The 23,943-nt window shown below is 41.0% G+C and overlaps 1 protein-coding gene across 3 annotated transcripts in view; it reads left to right on the forward strand.

Moving 5' to 3' along the window:
* Window positions 1–23,943, forward strand: part of CAB39L (calcium binding protein 39 like) — a 51,877-nt gene that overhangs the window by 9,491 nt on the left and 18,443 nt on the right. For 2 of the 3 annotated variants that reach the window (XM_061994539.1, XM_061994528.1), the window contains 3 exons: window positions 1,960–2,108; window positions 15,016–15,180; window positions 20,167–20,285. In XM_061994539.1, the coding sequence (XP_061850523.1) occupies window positions 2,007–2,108; window positions 15,016–15,180; window positions 20,167–20,285 (386 nt within the window). In that variant the 5' untranslated portion in view covers window positions 1,960–2,006. The remainder of the gene's footprint in view (window positions 1–1,959; window positions 2,109–15,015; window positions 15,181–20,166; window positions 20,286–23,943) is intronic. The other variant, XM_061994549.1, reaches the window with a different exon arrangement.

The following is a 23,943-nucleotide window of genomic DNA, read 5'->3' on the forward strand; positions in this document are numbered from 1 at the left end:
TGTATAATATTGGCCTCCCTGTCTTTTCCAGTGCTTGCATGTATCTGAACATGCCCAGATGAGTTAGGTGTTAGTATAGCCAGTTTTCAGTCTTGCACATTGTCAAGTTGAGGTGTGACTGCTCTGCTGGTTGGATGGTGCTGCCAAAGCTTACAGTTGTGAGCTCCATGGGAGCCCAGCCAAGGAGTGAAGGTTACATAGCCAAAACTGCAGAAATAAAAATGAGCTTGAACTGAACCACGAGGAGCTTGAAAATGGAAATCCAAAAGGGGTGGACTTTCAGATGTTGAACATGAGCATCTTCCTATTAAACTGACCTAGCAACAAATGAGAAGCTATGTAAAAATTCACCTACTCAAGACACTGTAAAGGAACTTCTATAATATCTTGTCTATAATATAATGTATTATAAATAAGACATTAGAAAATATTTCCCGTGTGTCATAGAAATTCTTTTTGTAAAGATGATCTGCAGAAATATTTTTCAATGTTTTTCATAAGATGTTGAGAAGGAGTGTGTATAGATTTTTTTTTTTAAGTATTCATCTATGGTTTGAATTTTATACTTGACTATTTCATATGATTGCTATTTATAGTGATAATACAATTTCTATCTAATATGGGTATAAATTCCATAGGATATTTGGGGATTAGTAACACATGGATGTGTGGCACAAATGGTGATGTGTCAGCAGTAAGAACGAAGGATGAGGAGCGTGTCCGTTGGGCCCATTGGGGAAAGAAAGCATTACACCATTCTATTTTCTCCTTTATGCTGTGTGTATTGTGCTGATTTAATTCTGTCCTTTAAAACTTCTTGGATAGAGCTTTTTTTTGATTGTAAAAGTTGAACAAGGAGATCAAAGTGGGTTTTGTACGTATTTATGTTTTCATGACTGATTTTGCAAATGTGCATGGGGAGGAATGGTGATGGTTGTCTTTTGTTGTGGGAAGAGATGGAAGTTTGAGACTATTTTTGCACCCCTCCCCCTTATTTTTTTCTTAACATTGTCTTCATTATTGTACAAACTGGAATGCAGTCAAGATTGGTGCTGGATGTCTCTGGAAAGTGGCACTGCCTTAACCAAAACATATTTCCATCTGTAGTCTGTTCATTGACTCCAATAGATCTTTGTATTGGACCTTCAGCAAAACTCATGGGAATTCACAACTTAATGCTATGTAGGATCAGAAGCTAAGCTGCTTGGTTTCTTTTATGTATAAATAGAGAGATGTGGTATTTGCCTTTCTAACCATACAGAGGAAGAATGTTTTAAATTAAACAAACAAACTCTTTTTCATTAAAATGCTCAGTCTTTCATTTAAATGTCAGGAAAACATTTATGTCCGTATTTGGGCCTGATTCTCTGTTCCTTGTTTAATTCAGACAGCATTTTACACAAGTGAGCTCTGACCCACAGATTCTTGAAGTCTGACAGGCTTAGGGGATAGCTTAAACTCTTGAGATGCTTTAGGCTGAGAAAGAAAAGCAGATGAAGAAGAAGGTGTGATGGCAGAGAAGTTGGGACCTTATCTTGCAATGCTCTAAATAAAGGATGCTTTTGATGTGCTGGTGTCTGCAGTTAGTTATCTGCATTGTGATGAAGCTGATAAAGTTTGGCAGAAACTCCTATCAGAAATCTAGTGGAGCCTGCCAGAAATGCAGCATCCAAACAGTGTTGGACATAGGCACAGACTCACTGTAGGTCAGGGGCTTTAGGAAGCATCCAGCTTCTGCGCAGGTGCTGAATAGTTGCTTTCTATGTGCTAATAGTAGCTTGTGAATCCTAGATGAACTTGCAGTAACTGTACTTGAGAACTTTTACTGCTCTACTGAGTATCTGAAGCAAAATGTAGTGCCTGAGGTATAACCTGTTCTTGTTCATAATGTCTTTGTGTGTATTTATTGCATTTTCGTATAAACTTTAAAAGCTATTTTTGTTTCTTGTTTGATTTAAGGCAGTCCTCTTCTATCCTGAAGGAAGAAATCCAGGTGAAGAAAAACCATGCCTTTGTTTAGTAAATCACACAAAAATCCTGCTGAGATTGTGAAAATTCTGAAAGAAAACATGGCCATATTGGAAAAACAAGAAAAAAAGACAGACAAGGTATGAGGTAATGCTGTAGAAGCCAACGGGTTTTTATGCCAGGGAAAAAGTAGAATACAGAGAACAAAACTTATGTTTACTCACTGCTCTAGTTCTGCAAGCAATTGCACGTGTAAGTAGACTTGTGGTGTAATGGTCCTACTGAAGTCAAGGGGCTTTTGCATAAGTAAAGTACAACCGATCTGGATATCAAAAAGAAAACATTGAGATCCAAGAGCCTCAGCCAGAAACAAAGGATGATCCACTGCTTCAAATAGTAATGCATCTAATAAAATGACATGGAAGGCTCTTTGAAAACAATTGTGCCATTAGTTGTTTAAGCAGGATAACAAATGAGACTGACAATTAACGTGTATGTACTCACTGATCAAAACTTTTGATGAGCATTGACAGTGTAAAACAGCGAATGTGTATGTATTCTGATGTATGTAAAAGAGACCTCAGTCTACCAATCATTTCCAGTCTTCTGGGTGCCTGTGCTTCCTAAGTGAGCTGTGCTATATGTATTCTAGTTGCAGTGCTGGTTTTTTGCTAATTATATTGTTCTCCTCTGTATCTGTCACACAGACCCAAGTTACTTTTGCCACTTTTCCAGTGGCCAGTTGAGAAGATGCATCCCAGCATACAAAATGCTCCCAATTAGAAATTTGTGCTTACATCAAACCAGTTTAATTATTTTTGTGTGTATGTGTCTGAGACTGACCCCCTATATTATTACTGCAGTAGAAATACATGATTTTACTTAATTTGAGGTTAAAACTGAATGTCGATGGAAACAGAAATAGCTGATAAGTGACATGAGCACAGTTTTTGTGTAGATGATGTTTGTGTGTGTGTATTTTGCTTCCACTGCCTTATCCAGGAGCCTGTATTAGAATGAGCCCAACCCAAAAGGTAAGCACAGAGCCCTTCATGCCCTTAGTGAAATCTTTCTGGAGCTTTCCAGTTCAAAGCCAGTGGCTCAGAGTGTTAATTATGTAAGATCAATCACACAAATTTCAGGGAGGCCTCTGGTATTTGATGGTTCATGCTGAAATACTGTCGGTTAACTGAAAAGCACTAAGGGAATTTGATTCAGAACTAAAACTTTAAAATGAGTAACTAAATAAACCAACAGAGTCTGCCTTCCCCTGCTGAATTCATCCTTCAGGGCTTGATTAAAGACGACATTCAAAGCAGAAGCTCTAGACTCAGATTTCTTTTTGATTTGCTTTGCAGCATGACTCTTTTGGGTTGTGGTTTTGAGAATTTTTGGCTTTGAGATGGTTTATTTATTTCAGTGTCAAAGGAGGAGAAATTCAAACTTGGAAAGTGGAGAACTCAATGCAAATTTTTCATAAAAGTCAGAGCAGCTGGTGTGTGGTTTTCTCACAAAGCAAAAGATAGGGAAGCGTTCCCCTGGTGTGTTAGGATGGAAAGAGCTTGTGAATTTCATGACGAGGCTTATTTTGCAGGAGGTTGATTTTCAGTGCTTTCCCATTTGCTTTATCACTGTGGGGTGGAGACTGTTCCTAGGGTAAATGTGGCTGTCTGGGGGAAAGGAGGGAAAGGCAATAAGGCAGTTCTTTCGGCAGCAAGACAGAAAGTGAAGAAAGCAGCCTTTTTTTGGGAGGGTGGTGTTTACCCATATGCTTTACACTGCTTGTTGACTCAGGACTTTGTGCTGCAATGTAGAGGATGCACATATAGGGCCTTTCTCCCTGCAGAAGGGAAGATGTGGGACTCATCAGTAACTCTAAAGTGTTGCACTGAGCTGTCCTAGAATAAACACCTATTCAAGAAAATAGCTGGATTCATTCTCTTGAGTTTACAGAATAAATCATTAGAACTATCTTCAGTACTGTGACAACAATAAACTTAAAAAAATGTCAGGAAAAGCAACTTTTTGCAAAAACAATGACCCCTTTGCATCTCTTGCTATCCATACACATTTGAGGCCTTAATAAAACCATTTTAAAGTGTTTTTTGCACTTTGAGTTGGAGAAGAAAAGATGACGGGGAGACTTGCAATGGCACACAGGTTTTCAAAACTTAATTAGTAATACTAATAAATAACATCTTGTGTTTTCATGAGTATGATTAAATAAATTTAACTGAAAAACAAAGCAAAGCAAACCAAAGCACAGTGCTGTACTCTGTGCTCTTCAAGACCTGACAAGGTTTTAAAATTTACCTCCAATTTGATTTCCAAAAGAAGATGAAGTGTGTCGAACTCCTGAAAGGGCCCAAAGATCTGGCTCCTCCAAGAGCCACAGACCCTGGATATCCCACCACTGGCTTTGGACCTTGTGGGCCTGTGAACACAGAAGTCTGTGAATCAGGGCTTTCCAATTTTTCAGACTCCTGACTCCTTGTCTACCGTGAGAAATGAAGGTATACTGTTGTGCCTCACCATAAAACTGGGGTTCCCAGGATTTCTATGGTATGACTCCACAGCATCTCTGATTTTGTTTGTGTGCAGAGTAGCTTCCAATCAGGACTTGCCTCAAATACTTGAACAAGACGATTTATCCTGTGACAATTGAGCTGTTATTGTAGTACAGCCAATGTGGTATGTGGGCTGAGACAGCAGAATTGGCAGAGAAGTGTGGCAAAGCCTAAATTAGCTGCAGGGCTAGCAGAGAACCTTCTCATTTCCTTTCCCAGTTGAGAAAGTCTAAGTACAAGGTGAAGATGCCTTGAGCAGCTGCAGGGGCATGAGATTGGACAGGGAGACACTTCTAACACACCTATGTGCAGGAACCATCTGTGCCTTGGAGGGACTGTTTTTAAGTAGTGTAGAAATGATAATTTCTAACAGGCTGTGCAGTACACAGGTAGAAGGAGCTTTGTAGTGAAGGCTTTCTGAGTGATGGGTAGAGGAGAGATGACACGATAGACATGATTCAGAAAAGCATGTATAAAGTATAAAAGCAAGTATACATCTTTTCTGAGACACATTTACATGTGTACACATAATACACAGAAGTTTACACGCTTAATGGTGGCTTTGTTAGACATAGAATAGAACTCATTCAGACTTTGAACTCTGTTGACTCCACTAGCATCTGTTGTCTTAGTTAAAGATTGAATTAGACTCAGTTTCTCCACGTCTTCTTTTTTAAACTACTGTATGTGGTGTTGCCATAATGCTTTTTAAAATACTCTCAAAAGAAAAATAGTCTAAATTTGAATATATGCTTTTATTTTATGGAAGAGTTGTTTTTGTCTGTTTGCTTGCCTGGATGTATGTGTGCTTAAAGCTTTGCCATTTTCTCAACTCTATTTGGTGGCTGATAGACCACAAATTGAGAAGTCCTACCAAATATGGCTCCTCTTCCTCTGAAGTGCTCTTTCTAATACTTTACTTTTTTCTGAGTTTGTGTTTTGTTTTTAAATAACATCTATTTAGAAGAAGGTATTGCAGCACTGGCAAATCTAACTTAACAATTGGGAGATGAAGTAGGTTAAGACAGAGATGGAAAAGTGGACTAAAGCCTTCCCTATCAGCCATCCTCCTCTCTTCCAACAGTTGAAAAAAATGTGTACAACTGCTGACATCCTATTCAGGCTTTGATGCTGTCAAGAGCAGTTAAATATGTTTTAATACAAAATTCTATAACCCCCATAAAAAAATTCATCTCAGTCATGTAGAACCAAACTGTACTTGGATTTAATGAGAAATACCCATTCTGGAATTAACTAGAAAAGCAAGGAAGTATTTAAATACCAAGGAAATGAGATTCAGAGGTTAGACTTCCTTCTTTCCAGCACAAACTTCTGTAGCGTTTGGAGGATACGCGTGAAAAGGGAGCAAGAGGAGAGAAACCCTTCTATCGAGCAGATAGATCTGTTGAACCTGAGGAAGAATAGACAGAATGCAACATGCTGGTCATACTGCTTCATTTATTACTGATATGCCATCATGTCTTTGGTTGATGGGTGTTGTAACAGGACATTAGTAGAAAGGGTGTCACAAAAAAGGGGGTGACATTTCATCTTCTCAAAATCTTGTATTCTACTTCTGAGTCTGGTCAGCACAAAGCAGTGGAGGAGGCAGACAGTGTGTGACTGAAGGAAGCATGTCCTTCAGCACATCACCCTCTCGCTGCTAACCAAACACCTCTGGGTGCGGCACCTGTGACTCAGTGCCATCTGCAGTGCCTACAGGTTTGGTAACATTTTCTGAACTTGCCCCGCAGCAAAAGTCTTCACAGCGTCACACAAGGTTTTTAATCTACTACAGCCAACGGATCTAGGGTTGGTTGAAATGTGGCCTAATCTTTGCATTTGGTCTAGATGGGCTCAAGTTTCTGGCATAGCTGGCCCAAGACTTGGGTGTGTCATGGAAGATGAACCCCAGTGAGTTAGAGCTGGTTCAAAGGGTGTTTTTATCTGGCAGGCAGAACCATAGGCTACAATGCCCTTGATGTTCAGAAACACTGTGAAGCTAGGTGTGAAATAACCTGAAGAGTCTAGCTTCTGCCCTTTGGACTTAGATATATTTAACGAGACTACTTGTTCAGGTAGATCACTGTAATCTATCCTGTCTCATCTCCATATACTGTAACAAATTTGGTACTGTTCAGAAGGGTTAGGAGAGCAGCATTTTATTAAGACTACAGTTAAAAGACTTAAGTGTTTCTGGAACAAATATTTATATCAATAAATCCTGCTTTTTCTTAATGTAGCAAACAAATATTTGTACTAATAAATCCATTTTTTTCTTACATCGCAACAGTGAAGCTGTTGTCAGCTCCTCTTCACTTTGCTGCTGCATTGATAAAGTGGGTGGGGGCCGGTATATGAGATGTTTTGCATGGAACAACAATTATGTGACTACTGGAACATGAGTACCCATGGACGCAATTCTGCAGCTGCCAGAGTCAGTTGCAAAATTGCCTTGGACTTCATTGCTGCACAGTGAAACTGAGAGAATGTGATAAGAAGGGCTTGGCACCTGTGTGGCCTGGGGTATTGTGGAGCGTTTCACGTTTCAGCTTCCCTATTCTGCTAAGGCCTGTTACTGCTCTAGAGACAGGAGAAACTCCAGATGCTATCGGGTGCTGGTGCCAAAAGGTTAAGACCTGTCTCTTCTCATTGCTTTTTTAATTTTATGTTTAAGGACCTTACAACCTTTAGCTGTGTCTTAAGTACAAGATTAACAGTGGGGAAGGAATTTGTGTCTGGGTGGGGCAAACCTGTCACTTCCATTTCATTGTATGTCCTTGTGATTGGCATTTCACTGTTTAGCCTGCTTGGTCAAATTGTCTTTGCCAGCTTCCTTGACTCCTAGGCCATAATATTTTGCTGAAGGACAGAGTTCATGCCTCCTGATCACAACATTTACAATTTGATCCTATATATCCATTTAGCGTGAAATTGCACCAAGAGTAAGTCAGTTGGGATGACCCTGAAACAACACAGATGTTGATTTCAGATTGCACCAATGGCTTTTCTTGGAAGTCCTTACAGTTGCATGTAGAGGGAGTTGCATTGGCACTGTTCTTTTAGGAGAAAAATTGATTTGAATAATACAGAATATTTTAAAACAAGATAAAGCCAAACTAAGGAGTTTTATGCTTTTGATTGTTACAGTGTGGAGTACTGGCAGTTCACTGAGTTACACATTGGAGTATTTAACATCATGCTGTGCAGGCTATCTGCCACTGTGCAACAGAGCAACAGTTCAGAGATTTTTTCTTTTTACCCTGAAAATACGCTAGGTACACAAACAGAAGCTGTATGATCCTCTTTGCCATATTTTTATTAACAGTTTAGGATTTCCTGATTGCTGTGCAGGTGCCAGATGTCAGGCATCCTGTGTTTTTCTCATGTGTATTTGATTCCGAGTTTGGAAAGATGGAAAATATTCATGCAGTCTGGTTTTTCTTCACTGTTGCAGCTGGTCATATATGTTAAATATTAAGTCCTTAGATTAATAAAGGAAGACTAAGCCCTTCTGACCTGTAACAGCCTCTGTCCTGTTGGTGAAATAGAGGTAAAATAGAGATAAGCCACTGAAAGCTTTGAAATGTTGCAGTTCAGGTCTAGGAGCTCAGACTGTTAATCATTCAAGGCCTGATACTTTGCCTATTACGTTTTTTGTAATCTTCCTTGGAGAGAAGTAAAAAGATGCAATGGATCTACATTGCATAACAGCAGATTCCCCTCTCTCTCTTGGACAAGCACAATAGGTCTGGATCACATGCACTTAATGTGGAACTTTGAAGATAAATGTGAAATTGCCCTCAGTAGCTAAGGAGAGGGAAAGGGCAAGGTTAGTAAGTAGAGGTAATTTTTATTAAGTCAACTGGAATAGCTAGAAATTTAAGTTACTGAAGGCGGACACTCTTGGTAAAGTATCTCTGTATGTGTTGTGGGGTTTTTAAAAAGCTACCTGTATGGAATTTTGATATCTGAAGCAAAAGATCTGCTTTGGTTTTTTTTGCTATATCACACACAAGTGGTGTTGCAGATAAAACAACTTAGCCTTTGAGTACGGAAAGTCCCAGCTCATGTAGTTAGGGAACTAAAAATTCAGCTTTCTGCGTGAACAACAGATAAGGCCTTTGGTTCACCCTTCCATGCTGCTCTTTAAAAACTCTTGGGAAGATTTTACAACAGAAAAAAAAAATACTTGGAAGATTTATTTGTAATCCCTTAATGAAAAAGCCCAAGAACCTCCTTATTGAACTGTCTTCTGTAATTGTGGAATATAGAGAAAAAAAAATAATCTGTTTTGCATTATTCCTTAATAATACTAAATCACTGCCCTAAGAATATTGTCACACACTTTTGGCCCTCCTGTAGAGGTATCAGTCAAAAAAAAAAGATAAAACTTGTAGGTGTCATTTAGACTTTACAAAGCAAGTTAAAATGAAGAACCCAATATTAGCACCACAGGAAAGAAAGATCAGCACTGGAATATGGAAATATTTCAATGTAGGCATAATAGTGTTAACCATCCTGTAATAAAGACTGAACTTTTGTAATAGAATCAACTGGTCTTCACATGTGTGTTAGGCTGTATAGAGGAGAGACCTGAGTTCTTCTGGGGAAGAAGCTGCTAAACACTGAGGGTGCCCTGGTGTCTGAGGATGCAGAGAAGGCCGAAGTACTGAATGCCTTCTTTGCTTCAGTCTTTATGGCCAAGGCTGACCCTCAGGAAGCCCAGTCTGACAAGGATAACAGGATGGCCAGGACAGCAGAGGACTTGCCCTGAGTGGAAGAGGTTAAAGACTTGTTGGGCAAGCTTAAGGCTCATAAGTCAATGGGTCCTGATGGGAGGATCCTAGAGTGCTGAGAGAGCTGGCTGATGTGATTGCTAAGCCTCTCTCCATAATTTTTGAACAATCATGGAGGACAGGTGAGGTGCCTGAGGACTGGACAAACGCCAATGTCACTCCAGTCTTCAAAAAGGGCAAGAAGAACGACCCAGGGAACTCCAGGCTGGTCAGCCTCACCTCCATCCCTGGAAAGGTGATGGAACAACTCATCCTGAATGTTATCACTGAACATATGAAGGATAAGATGGTTATCAAGGGGAGTCAACACAGCTTCACCAAGGGGAAATCCTGTTTGACCAACCTGATAGCCTTCTCTGAGTGCATAACCGGCTGGCTAGATGAGGGGAGAGCAGCAGATGTCATCTACCTTGACTCAGCAAGGCTTTTGACACTGTCTCCCACAACATCCTCATCAGAAAACTCAGACAGTGTGGCTTGGATGAGTGGACAGTGAGGTGGATCGAGAGCTGGCTGAATGACAGAGCCCAGAGGGTGATGATCAATGGCACAGAATCGAATTGGAGGCCTGTGGCCAGTGGAGTTCCACAGGGACCGATTATGGGGCCAGCCTTGTTCAACATCTTCATCAACGACCTGCATGAGGGGACAGAATGTACCCTCAGCAAGTTGACTGATGACACCAAACTGGGAGGACTGGCTGATTCCCCAGAAGGCTGTGCTGCCATTCAGCGGGATCTCGACTGGCTTGAGAGTTGGGCAGAGAGGAACCTCATGAGGTTCAACAAAGGCAAGTGCAGAGTCCTGCATCTGGGGAGGAACAACCCCCTGCACCAGTACAGGCCGGGGGTCGAACTGCTGGAGAGCAGCTCTGCAGAGAGACCTGGGAGTCCTGATTGATAATAAACTGACTGTGAGCCAGCAATGTGCCCTCGTGGCCAAGAAGGCCAGTGGCATCCTGGGATGCATCAAGAAGAGTGTGGCCAGCAGGCTGAGGGAGGTTCTTCTGTCCCTCTACTCTGCCCTGGAGCCGTCTCATCTGGAGTCCTGTGTCCAGTTCTGGGCTCCTCAGCTCAAGAGGGACAGAGAACTTCTGGAGTCCAGTGTAGGGCCAGCAAGATGATCAGGGGACTGGAACATCTTTCATATAGGAAAGGCTGCAGGATCTGGGGCTGTTTAGTCTGGAGAAGAAGAGACTGAGAGGTGATCTTATTAACATTTACAAATACCTAAAGGGTGGTTATCAGGAGGTTGGGACATCCCTTTTTTCTATAGTAGCTAGCAACAGGACAAGGTGTAATAGGATGAAGCTGGAACACAAAAAGTTCCACTTAAACATCAGAAAAAACTATTTCACTGTTCAGGTGATGGAGCCCTGGCACAGGCTCCCAGAGGAGTTGTGGAGTCTCCTTCCTTGGAGGTCTTCAAGACCCACCTGGACATGTTCCTATGAGACCCAATCTAGGTGAATCTGCTTGAGCAGGGGGATTGGTCTGGATGATCTCTAAATGTCCCTTCCAACCCCTGCCATTCTATGATTCTTAAGATTTTTTTCATCTAGAATTTCAGTGAAAAATGTCTTTGTAAGCTTCTTTCTTTGTGTTGTGATCCTGTTAAGTAAACAATGACAAGACTTTGATCTATGAGGAAGGCAAACTTTAAACAAGTATCTTCATCTCAGTTTCCAGCTCTCATGGTTGAAGCTGGTAGTAGATTTGGAAGGACACATTAATTCTGACCAAAAAAAAAAAAGTCAACTTTATAAGCAGGAGTGGTTGAACTGCTTTATCATTTAAGTTTTCCATCTCCAAGGCTACTGTACAGTATCTAGTCCAGTAGCATTAGCAGAGTAATCTGAGGATTGTTAGATTTGAATGTTTGCACAAAATGTCATATTTCAAAATGAACCCAGAAACCTCTTGTGGGTTGATGGTCACTATGATATATGCTCTGTGGACAAAGAGTTATTTCATTTAGGAAAGAACTTGATAGTCCTGTGTTGGATGAAATTAGAGAAGTAGTAGCCATCACTGAAAAAACTGCCTTCATTGTGCAGGTCGGGAGGGGTTGTGCTCTCCTTCCCTTTCACAGCTATTGCAAATGAACATTGTAACTTAGGAAACTTAGCTTGTACCCACCCTGAGTGTTAATGTTCTGTGGTGGAATTGAATCCTTACAAGCTTGGACATTGTGAACTGAGATGCCTGTAGACTAGAAACCCCTAAGTTGCTTGAGGGGATGAAGGTCCTGACGTCTGTGCAGTGACAGCGACACAAATGCTAAACTGATGTGTGTGCTGCCAGTCCATTTGCATTATGCTTTGTTGTCTCTGTCTGCAACTTTAACTGTCCAAAGTTCAGTTCACTTTTGACGTTTGTGTGTAATAGATATATAATCTGTTTTGATTAGGACTCTGTGTTTTCTTCTCTTGCCCTTTTTTCCTCTCTGTTCACATCACCTTCTGTAAATATAATGGCATCAATTTAGTCCTAATGTAAAGGACTCGTACCTAGAGGGCAAGAGGAAGATCTGCTGGAAGTAACATTGTGCTTAATTGCAAGAACGAGGCAAATAGCTTAAAGTGCTTGGATATTTCCTGGAACATTTTGTTTTGTTCTCTAACTTCTGCTGAAGTGATGCTTGCAGCACTTTGCTGTTATTGCCAGTGATGGAAAAGAAGAAGTACTATGGAAATCACAGTATTCTTCAGAGTTTCTAGCAAATGTCTCTCTTGTTTGGTCACTGAAATGCTATTTGTGGAATCATTGGGAAGGAGAAGTGTCTTGCTGAGGTTTTTGATGGCTTTTACAAATTTTCCTGAAGAAGATCTGGACCAGTCTGCCTTCTTATGACAAACTGTTCTGCAGCTACATTTGTGTCATCTTGTATGTTCCACGTATTAGAGTGAATGTGTTTGCTTTGTTTGTTTCGGACAAATCTAAGGTCTTTGGATCTTCTAATTTCTCCTCTCCTCTCCTCTCCTCTCCTCTCCTCTCCTCTCCTCTCCTCTCCTCTCCTCTCCTCTCCTCTCCTCTCCTCTCCTCTCCTCTCCTCTCCTCCCCTCCCCTCCCCTCCCCTCCCCTCCCCTCCCCTCCCCTCCCCTCTCCCTGAGTTTTGAGCACATTTCCATCTCAGAAACAGTGCTTGTGTTCCTAGGGTGTTATTCTAAAGATGCTGTAAGATTAAGTGCAAATGTCAAAGTGGAGGCTTGAAGTGGCTGTTCATTTAAGAATCTGTGTGTTGGGATTATGTTTTTCCTCCAGATAGATTATTAGGGATAGACACCAAAGAGCAGTCCTTAGATTTGACCAGGAAAAGCTCCAGATAGATTATTAGGGATAGGCACCAAAGAGCAGTCCTTAGATTTGACCAGGAACAGCTTTCGGTGGCGGGTTGAATGTCAAAACCACAGACTTTTCAGAGGATATGAAGAGGGAGGAAGTTAAACACAAAATGTAAATTGCACGTAGAAGAACTGAGAAAACGAGTGGATGGGATGGCAGATGATTAGCAAAATACAGCTGTGATGCCCAGTTGCGCCCATCAATGCTGTAGCTTTCTCTAGTTTTGTTTTCTCCTGCAGCACTTTACTTTCTGACCTCCTTTTTGATAATTAATCCTAAAGCTGAGTCTTGCAAACATTTCTCTACAGAAAAGATTACTTATACTTGAAAAGAAGGATATTATTTATATTTTTCTAACCACAGAATGCCCGGCAGAATGGGTGAAAAGCCAAAATTGTATGGGGTTTTCCTTTGATATGAAAATATTTGCACAGTTCTTAGGAAGATTTAAAGCTTTGGTTTTCAAGATAGCACCCCTGTTGTTAATCCCATCTGTACTCTGTGGGATATTTCTAGTGACATACCACTAACATTTGAGGTAAAAATAGACTCTTTTACTTGACTATAAGAAACAACAAGACTTCTGATGTGGTTAAAGTTATCACAGAGTCATAGTCATTTACACACTGTTCATACTGACCTATTTCAACTAGCAGAATACTGAGCGTAGGTACAAAAAGATTGGGAAAGAACATTTCTTTATGCTGTGCTTGAATCTTCCAGGTAGATGCAATGTGAAAGTGGTATTTTGTTGTGTGTTTTTCCTAGGCTTTTTCTGGGATGTTTATTCAGTAATATGGATAAAATCTGTGCTTTAAATCAGTATTAAAGTGTTGAGAGATCAGCAGCAGTTGAGTGATGCCTCTCTGGAGCACTGTAAGGTTATTTTATGCAGATTGATGGAGTGGTATTTGAAAGCATGACATTTTTCCTTTCAGTTTATGTGAGAGGTGTATTGAAGTTATTGATCTGGCTTTAAACATCCATTAATGTCCAGTTAGCTTTTACAAATGACTAGGGTTTTTCTATGTGTCTTACTGTGTGGGGTTTTCTTCCTCCCTACTAAGCTAACAAAATGCTAATTTCAAATAAATATTTTGCAATATAGATGTGAAATGCTGTCCTGTCTTCAGTATCTTTAACTATTTAGTCTGGCACTTTGCTCTCATTCTCAGCTTTGCTTTCAAACCTCTCCCTTCTTTCCCACTCCCTGCCAAAAGATCTAACTGGCTTTGCTGCAGGTCACGTAGGTATTAAATATACCCTGACCCAGAAAAAGTCATTGCCCCATAGCTAGAGCAGGTGGGATTTAAAGCATGCACTCACATATGTGAAAAAAGTAACACTTCTGCTCTACAGAGTCTATTTATAGGAAGTGAAACAAACTCTGGTCATTTCCTGTGAAGTGGGATGTTACCATTCACATCTGATTTAAACCTGCCGACTGCCATCAATGCTGTGTGACCTGTTCTTACAGGACTATTCCCTTTCATCTCCTGTTTTAAGCTTTATGGCCCTCTATGTTAGGTACTTAGATTGTTTTGATTGGAAAAGACCTTTAAGATTGAGTCTTTTAAGATCATCCTACTTGAAACAGTGCACAGAATTAGTATACGCTAAGTGGGAGTGAAAGATCAAAACCTTATTTCAGCTCTCTTGGTGGCTGCTATCAAGCTTTACTCTAAAAAACAGCATTTCATTTAACTAAATTTCCCAACCTGAGACTGAAATGCCTGTGCTCTCAGTGAGCAGATGCCTTGCAGAAGACGCTGGCTCAAACACCACGTGATGAGGAGAAACAAGTGATGGCAGTGCAAAGCAGACAGGAGTACAAGGGTTTACTTAGGTTCCCAGTAGAGGTACAAGCCAGGATAGTCCATCAGGAAGCAGTTGATGGGGAAGCAGGACATTGGCCACCTTGCTGGTGGGAGAAGCGGAATGGTTTGGTACCTTACCCCCCAATGTGTTGATGGAACCCACTGGAGAGGAAGAGGGGAGTGATGGTGAAAGTGCTGCTGGTTCTGCAGAGCAGTGCCTGTCTCCAAATCCATAAAGGATCTTGCTGATCCTGGTTGGTAGTTGCACTTCTACCCCTATTTTATAATCTGTTAGGAATGGCATACTGAGTTTAAATTGAGTGTATCGTTGTGCTTGTGTAGGACCTGCAGGAGCTGGTGTGGATGCTCCCACTCCAGTGATTACATAAAAGTATGAAACCATTTTACAATAGATAATGAACATTGTAAGTACAGTTAGAAGCTTTTGTTTTGAACTGCTTGTCTTAAAACACTTTTTTTCCCCCTTTTTTTATCAAAACCCCTATCTGCTGACAAACAGGCATCAGAGGAAGTGTCAAAATCTCTGCAAGCAATGAAAGAAATTCTCTGTGGAACCACAGACAAGGAGCCACCTACAGAAATTGTGGCTCAGCTGGCACAAGAGCTATACAACAGTGGCCTTCTGGTGACACTTATTGCCAACCTGCAGCTGATAGATTTTGAGGTAGGTCAGCATGCACAAACAGTTTCATTTCCTTGATCTCAGTGTTGTCAGTGGTTAGAGCTATATTTTTCTGAAGTCTAAGGAATTTTATTGTGTTAGAAACTGGTTATCACATGAAGAAAGCAGTGCTGTAGATTGGTTGGTGTCCTGGTAGGTGTGCTTGTGTAACGGAAGAAAATGGAATGCATCTGATTTATATTTTTTTAATTAAAACCAATAAAAAAATCTTTCCATGTGTATCCAAACAAAACAGGAGATGATGCAGCATCTATGACCAGCCTTGTAATCTGCAGTGATGAACCTCTTACTTTGGGACAGTGCAATTAGAGCCAACAGCCATCTCTGATGAGTGTGTCCAATTTAGATTGGGTCCAGGGACATGAAATAAAAATAATTGGAGGCATGGGAAAATCTCATTTAGCAAAGACTGAAAAATAATAGGATGGTTTAGTTGAGATGAAAGGAGTGGAAAAAGGTGTTAAAAATTGATAGCAGGTGGCAAGGTAAATTTGGTTGCCTCCACTTAATTCTTTGGCTTAAAAGAAGAAAGGGATATAACTTTGGGTTTTTTTTCCCAGCAGAAAAAATAATGTAAACATATATTTGTGAATATATATTCATTAATTTGATATACTTATGTATAAAAATACATATTTAATGGAATTGCTTCCCAGTTTTGTTGTTAAAGCCAAACACTTTGTTGTCTTAAATAGTTGTCTGGTAACTTTCTTATAAATCCAGAAAAGAGTTATGGTGGAAAAGATTGCAGTAAATCAGGATAAATATAAACCCTTTTCATTGACCTTTGACTGGTAGGGACTGGAAAGAAACTTTGTCACTGGGAGGTGAGTGTAGTATGCCTGTAGTCTCCAGTCAGTGAGCTGCAATTATCATTTCTGGGCACTACTGTTCTGAGTCCTGCAGTTTCTATGGCTCCTGGGCACTGGTGAATCATAACAAGTGTTGGAGCATCTCTGAGCTGTGAGAAGTTCCCAGCTCCCAGGAACCAAACCTCCTCCACAAAGGTCTGAAGCAGGAACGGTACCCAGTGTGTGTGGCAGGATGGCTGCTGAGTTTAAAAAACAGTTCCCTGGAGAGATCATCTGATGCTCTCAGAGCCACCTTTTGTGGGAGTTACTTTCTTGTAGAAGGTTTCTCCCCTCGCTGAATTTGTTGTTACTTAACATTTTGCAAATGAATAGAAGGGCAGAAAGATAGGAAGTTTATTTATTCTTTTCCCCCCACCCCCAGTAAAGCCAGGATTCAAGGGACTTATTTGTTTATTTTGTACTAATTTTTAAAAATATTATTAGTGGAGTTCTTTCACTCTTCCTTGGGTCTCAAGCTCAGGAGATACTTTTTTTTTTCTTTAGTGCTACAATTTATTGAGATCCTTACATTTGTCTTCTCCCTGCCATTCTGGTTACTGTTAGGTAACTTAGTTACAGGAAAACCCCACCTCAGCACCAACAACCCAAACCCCTAAAAATCAAGTAGTTTATTTATTTACTTTTAAGAAAAGAAAGGAGAGGAGGAGGAGAAGATGCTGTTAGCAAATATACCACAGAGGGGAAACTATTACCTTTTTGTTGTTGTTACATGACAGTCTGTATTTTGTCAGTCAGAAAAATTCTGTATGGAGGTCTTCAAGACCCACCTGGACATGTTCCTATGTGATCTAGGTGGACCTGCTCCTGCAGGGAGGTTGGACTAGATGATCTCTAAAGGTCCCTTCCAACCCCTACCATTCTATGATTCTATGACATTTTGAACCCACAGTCTTCAAATGCAAGCACTGAATGAAATACTAATCTGTTGCTGAATTACTGTCATTACAACTGATTCTAAACAACTCTTATTGCAAGACATATTATTCCATGATAAAACCTTTTCATTTATTTATCAAAGGTGTTACAAAGCTGTTATACATACTCTTTTGGCAAAACAGGAACAAAATATCATTGACCAAGAGGATAGTAGGAGCACGTGCTGATTTGTCTTCGTATTCTCATTTACTTTTTCAGCTTCCATTTTGTTAAATTGGTGGCCAGATTGGCATTTAGGTTTCTTTGTCAAGCAAGAAATTTCATCGCTTTATAACATAAAAATGACTTTTTCTGATCCATTTATACTGTCAGAAAGTGAAAGCATAAATTACTTGAAAGTCTGATTCCTGAAGGGAACAATGTTTAGCTTACTTTGTTTGGTCCTGACTGTGTATCTCCGCCTTGCCAACCCTGCTGACCACTTTGATCCCAATTTTGCACAGCTGTACTTCCCTTTGAAGATGTGTTTTCAAAGTCTTCGTGAAACTTGATGGCTGTTTAGAGGAATGACACCAGAGTTAATGCTACCACTAAGAAAAAGGCAGAAGCACAGACTCAAATCCTGTTTCATTGTATTTCTTCCGCTAGTACACTTACAGCATGTGTGGCTGGGGGAGACGTGCATGTAGGGGAGATTTGCACACATCCATCACACATAGAAAACTCAGATTTATTGCTTCTGCCACTCAAGAAAGAAACTGTAATTTTTGTTGGGTAGGAGCCAAGAATCAAGATCAGATTGAAGCCTAAAGGTTCACAAGCTGTAACACCACTAAAAGAGGCAGTAAAGTGCTGTGGAGTACTGTGACCAGATCTGGGCTCCCCAGATCAAGAAGGACAGGGAGCTTCTGGAGAGAGACCAGCACAGGGCCACCAAGATGATCAGGGGACTGGAGCGTCTTTCATATGAAGAAAAGCTGTGGGACCCAGGGCTGTTTGGCCTGGAGGAGAGGAGGGGGGACCTCATTAATATTTAAAAGTGTTTGAAAGCTGGATGTCAAGAGGATGGGGCAACACTTTTTTTCTGTAGTGTCTAGTGATAGGACATGGGATAATGGACAAAAGCTGGAGCATAAAAAGTTCCACTTAAGGAAAAACTTCCTTACTGTGAGGGTGAGGGAGCCCTGGAACAAGCTGCTGAGGGAGGGTGTGGAGTCTCCTTCTCTGGAGATTTTCAAAACCTGCCTGGATGCGTTCCTGTGTGACCTGCTTGAGCAGGGGGATTGGAGTACGTGATCTTTAGAAGTCCCTTCCAATCCCTACTATTCTGTGATTCTATGATTCTAAAGAGACACAAGCCTAGGGCTGATGATATTAGTATCTTTTGCTTACTTTGTCTTGGAACAGGAGCTAAATTATGGTGTAGGTATAATGCAATTTTTTATTTATATACTGGCATCCTTTGCGTTTTTACTGATCTTATCTAGCTACTTTCTCTCCATGCTGTTTTATCTTGTGCTGCAGTGGCCGTATGTATTTCATTCTAAGGCAAAATCCAATGGCAAAGCCAAGTAAGAAATGTTGCAAAAGTATTCCTACAATTTTTATAGATGTCTGATGGTGAGGAAAGTTTGCGTTGGTTCCCTTCTTGCTGCCTCACCTCCCTCCATGAGAATCCAGAGAGATAAACTCTGGCTTTCACCATTGTTGGTCTCTAGAAAATTGGATATGATTGGAGAGAGAGATATAGCTCTCCTGTCTGAGATTATATATATAGAGAGATAAATATCTCCTCTCTGCTATTGGATGTAATACTGCAGTGCATCTAATATTAAATAACTAATATAATATTTGGCATAGCTGAGAGGTTTATTTAATTTTTGGCCATTTTCAACTCAGTCTTTCAACAGCTCTTCTCTGGATTATTTTCATCTTGGAGTAACTGCTGAAGCCACTGGGAATCAGAGGATTCCAGACATACGTTAAGGGTGTTGTAAAGAGAAGGGAGAGTGAGGTGACTGTATAAAGAATTAGCCTAATTAAGAGAATGTCTAGGGGTCAGAAGTGTTGCAGACAAAGACAGATGGACTAGCCTGCTCTGATTTGATTCTCCTATTTAATTCCCCAAGTCCCCGAGCCAGCTGGGTTGGAACAAGTAGGAAAGCAGAATACTTTGTGTTTCTCAGCATTGATTTATTTGTAGAGGTGAATGATGGAATTTCCCTCTGTGTGAAACTATCTGCTCCTTGGCTTCAAGCGTTCAATAAGTTCACCACGAAGGAATGTTTGTCCTCTCGAGACAGATCAATGAGCATGTGCAGATTATAAGCAACCTTTTTTCTGTAGCTTGCCCTGTGCATATAGTGACCCACTGTTGACTCAGTACCTTGGTGTCTGGTCGTTAGTGCAGCGATCTCCCCTCTCCGTTAACTTCACACATCATTTTGTCTTCTGTGGCCAGGGTACAAAGCAGTGAGGGAAGAAAAGGGCTTCTAGTGCAAGATGTATTGGCAAACCCTGTGGCTGAATAGAACATAATTTGGAAAGACCATGTGAAAAAGCTGTTTACATGGGGAAGTACTGGAAGGCAAAACGTGATTGTGCAGATATGATACATGTATGCAGGAGAAATTAGGATAACGAATCTTAGTTGGGACTAAAGAAGAGACATGGATGTGACATGACCACTTTTATCACTAGTAATTGTTTCATTCTTCTTAGGGAAATAATAGTCATGGGTTTAAATTTAACCCCAGTTTTACAAAATGCAATCACACTTGGCATTGATTGCATTGGAATAATGAAAAACTTTAGCTTTGTAAGTCTAGGCTGTGGAGTGTTGGGAGGTGTTGGGAGCAATAGTACACACTGCAAAAGTGTGTTTGGCTCAGGGTATTGACTTGCTTCTTTGGGACTTTAGTGATGCTATTTAATATAGGCAGGGACATTCTTGTCAGAATAAAGGGGATGCACATCTTCATTTTGGAAAAGAAAGGTGTAAATGGGAGTGGGAGATCTGTAGTCTTTAGAGCCACCTGATGGAAGAAGCCTTCTTGTGTGGAAGAAACAGCAAGTATGAGGTGGTGGGACTGTGGAGAGACAAAAAAAGAGATTTATTTGTTTTGTTTTCAATACAATTTCTATTTTAAATGGAGATAAAATGAAATGGTAATTTGTTCATGTTTTTTCCAATTGAAAATGTATTTTGCTTCTTTAACAGGGTAAAAAGGACGTTTCCCAGATATTTAACAACATCTTGAGAAGACAGATTGGCACACGCAGCCCTACTGTGGAATACATTAGTGCCCATCCACATATCCTATTCATGCTTCTAAAAGGGTGGGTGCTTTGATTTGATTTTCATTAAAGAGAATTGCCTGGAACATGCTGGCATTGCAGTTGACCTACTTTCTCACTTTTAAGGATTTTCAGATTTTGTTCCAGATTTCTTTGTTTGTTTGTTTCATATTGCCTTTCTTTCTGCTTAACTGCTTGCTTTTTAATGACCGGATTATTTTATTTGGCCATTATTTCTTCACCAAACTTCATGTTGGAATAATTATGTGCTGATTGTTTTTGTTTTCTCAGTACTTCAGTTCTTGCCCTAAACTCTTGTGTAGCATTGTGGATTACTGCTGTTTCATTTAGACTTTTTTTTTGCATTGCAGGAGTGACTTATAGTGGTGTCTGTAAATAACTGGAGTCAAACTGGACCACCACATGGTAGAACAGAGAGAAACAAAATTGCATAAAAAGAATGGTTGTGTCTGTGGGACGGACTTCTCCAACATGTAGCCATGCTTGAACTTCAGCTGTGAATTAATTCTGTAATGAATTCTTCGATGTTCTGGAGGTCTTCAAGACCCGCCTGAACATGTTCCTATGCGACCTCATCTAGGCTGACCTGCTTCTGCATGGGGGGTTGGACTAGATGATCTCTAAAGGTCCTTTCCGACCCCTACCATTCTGTGATTCTATGAACTCCACGACTTTCAGCATTAGATCATGTTTTTATGTCTTTTAACCTTAGGAAAGGAGTCAGTGCTCAGCTGTAACCTGGCAGTTCCCAGGGTATGTTGGCCAAGGTGGGGAAGTAAAGCACTGTATGGAGAGGACATCCGTTGTAGTTGCGTTCAGGAGTGCACAAGTGTTGGCCTAAAACTGTTGAGGTTTCTGTCCCTCTAACTTTTGACTAAAAGCACCTTCTGTTCAGCGAGAAGCTTTGTTTTTCCCACCCTTAAAGTGTACCGTTCTCTGCTCTATTTTTTTTTGGCTTTAGGAATTTGTTCATTTATTCCCTAAGGAAGGGAGAAGGTGATTGGGATTAAATAACTGATGTAGCCACAAGTGCGTTTATTAGCTGATTGGTATGAAACAATGTGACATCTCTTAGTAGTTGTGTGGTCACACTAGTAAGAGCCATTCGAAAACATGATAGAAGCCCTTTAAACTCATGGGTTTTAATTTTTATTTTTTCCAAGTGTCTGTCTTGCTTTTGAGGTTGAAGACTTGCATTTTTACCATTTACTCCACAGCCAGAGTTACCAAAATACTTAAGCCCGCATCTAAGCTTTGTGCATGAGAAGGCGGCAGCCCCACGGGTAAAATTCCCTTCAGTCAGCTTCCCCTCTCTCCCAGGGGCAGACCTGAGCCAGGAGAAAGATAAACACCAGAGTCCTCTAAAACAGCCATTTCCTTCAAAATTGGACACATTCCAGCACAGCTGAGTCGGGGAAAAAAGTAACTGAAAGAAGCAGCGAGTGCCAGGGGTTCAAGAACTCTAAGCTTGTGAATGCATGTGGTGGCAAAACTCCTAGTGGCTGATGTCATGGGAGGAGGTGTGGACTCACCGGCATCCCCACAGGCAGGGCGATGAGGAGCCTGGGCAGGTGGCTGGGCTGAGCTGGGTCTTGCTCTTACAAGTATAGTGACTTGTTGGGGTTTAGCTTTAGTTTTTAAACTCTTGTTTTGCATTACTAAACATCACCTTCCCTAGAAAGGAAACCAGCAAGCCAGTTAAATGGATTTTGGGTTCATTTGCTCATTAAAATTCACCATTTATATGAACCTCAAACTAGTTGTTTCAGGCCAGTGATGATAATTGTCTCAATTGTCCTTAAGCTGTGCATCTATTTTCAGTTTCAGATATGGATACAATAATTTTCTTCCCTTTTCTTTGTCTTTGCTTTTTCCTTTTTTTGCACTCCTTTTGTTTCTGCACATTGTGCATGTGTTGCTACCATATGTCTGGGCTTTATTTAAACCTTTTTGGATCATGTCCCAGATATACTTTGGCATCTGTAACAATGAAAAATATTAAGATGGTAGTAAAGATTTAACGTTGTGCATATATGCTGCTGACAGACATTTTACTGTAGGTGACCTGAGGTGGTGGATATATTTAAGTGGCACCATTTAGGTGTTTTTTTGCAGATTCCTGCTGCATGCAGCAGCGTGTCCATGTCAGTTTGGTCCTCGGGCTCCTTGTTCTTGAATTCTTCACCGTCTCTCCACAGCACTACACTGTATCAGGATTGCCATTTCTGGAGTTTCTTGTTAGAAGTGCTGTTGAATTCATCAGCAGTAATCCAGAAGACACTCCCATCCATCCCTGGTGGTATCTGAACAACCGCTGCAGAACAGTGTAATGACGTCAGACACGATGCTGCCTTAACCTGCTTATGTCCTGCTGCTGGGATGGGTGAAAAAGGACACTTAAAATATGTGCCTACAGCAAGGGTGGGGCCCTGGACATGCAGGGCCCTGCATGCAGGCAGTGCATGTGGTGCCTGTGTGCAATCAGCTGTGAGACTGGGGAACACGCACTTCCTGGTAGACACAGTCCCGTGACCCGAGGACATGCTTTCCTGTTTTTTAAATGCTGAATTAAACACATGAAATATAAATCTACTTGAAGGCAAGTGGATTTGTCTGGCTCATGCCATTCAGTGTTTGTTCTACGACATTATCTCCAGAGGAAAAAAAAAGAGGAAGAATTCTACCATGCCTATAAAAGAAACAGCCCGGGACTGTTGTGAAGGCTTGTCGTTGTTTTATTTGTATTGGATGCAAAATTTCCTCTGCCCCTTGACAGTTGGTTCCCAACAGCATCAACAAAAGGTTGCTTTTTTGTTGATTAATGTGAGCTCTGCTGAGTGGGAAGGATCCTGAATCAGAGCTCCCGCCCAGTGTTTCCTGTCTAATACTCCAGCGGCGCTGCCAGCTTGAGATAACTGCTCTTACCTTTTAGGCTTCGTTTTACTTGGTGGCTATTTCCTTCCAGCTTCTCAGCTTCAGAAAAACATGCAGCATGTAGTTTTCACTACTTTTGTTTTTGCCTTTATATTTGTAGGTTAATTGACCTTCCTGCTGCATGAGGACTTGCTTTAATAGTATCTTATTTTCTGTGTGTGCTGGCTCTGTGTACGAGTAGGATTTCAGTTGAACACAATGTTTGGGGTGTGCAGAGTACCGCATTTATTAGGGCCAATTTTTTTCTCTGGTGTCAGCGTAATGCATTAGCCCAGAAATAACTTTGGTCCTTTGTAGTGTAAAATATTTTCTCTCTAGTAACTGTGACTGTAGAGGACTTGAAGTTTGTGGGACTTTCAATGGTTTAGCAAGGAGCCGCTTTTGCTTGGTAATAGGGGGAGCGGGTTGCAGTGAAGACCTGGTAAAAAGTTCTTAGACTCTCCCCCAGCTCCTGGGTTCAGACCCACCAGCCCAGCTGGGTCAATCTGGTGCCTCTGCCATCACTATTTAGGGAGGGGAATTTGAAGTGCTTGGCAGGAGGTGTAAGAGTGATACAAGATGGAGGTGACCACAGGGATCCCACAGTCAGAGAAGGAGGAAGGAAGGAAGAGCACCAGGCCAGAGACCCATCTGCAAGCCGTGGCGAGAATGCAGTTGTACCCCTGCAACCCATGCAGGGCAATGGCAGGACTGAGAGCCACCATCAGCTCCATGTGAGTGAGCCCGGACGGGCGAGGGACTGTGT

The sequence above is a fragment of the Colius striatus genome, chromosome 1, assembly GCF_028858725.1.
Source record: "Colius striatus isolate bColStr4 chromosome 1, bColStr4.1.hap1, whole genome shotgun sequence".
Lineage (NCBI taxonomy): Eukaryota > Metazoa > Chordata > Aves > Coliiformes > Coliidae > Colius > Colius striatus.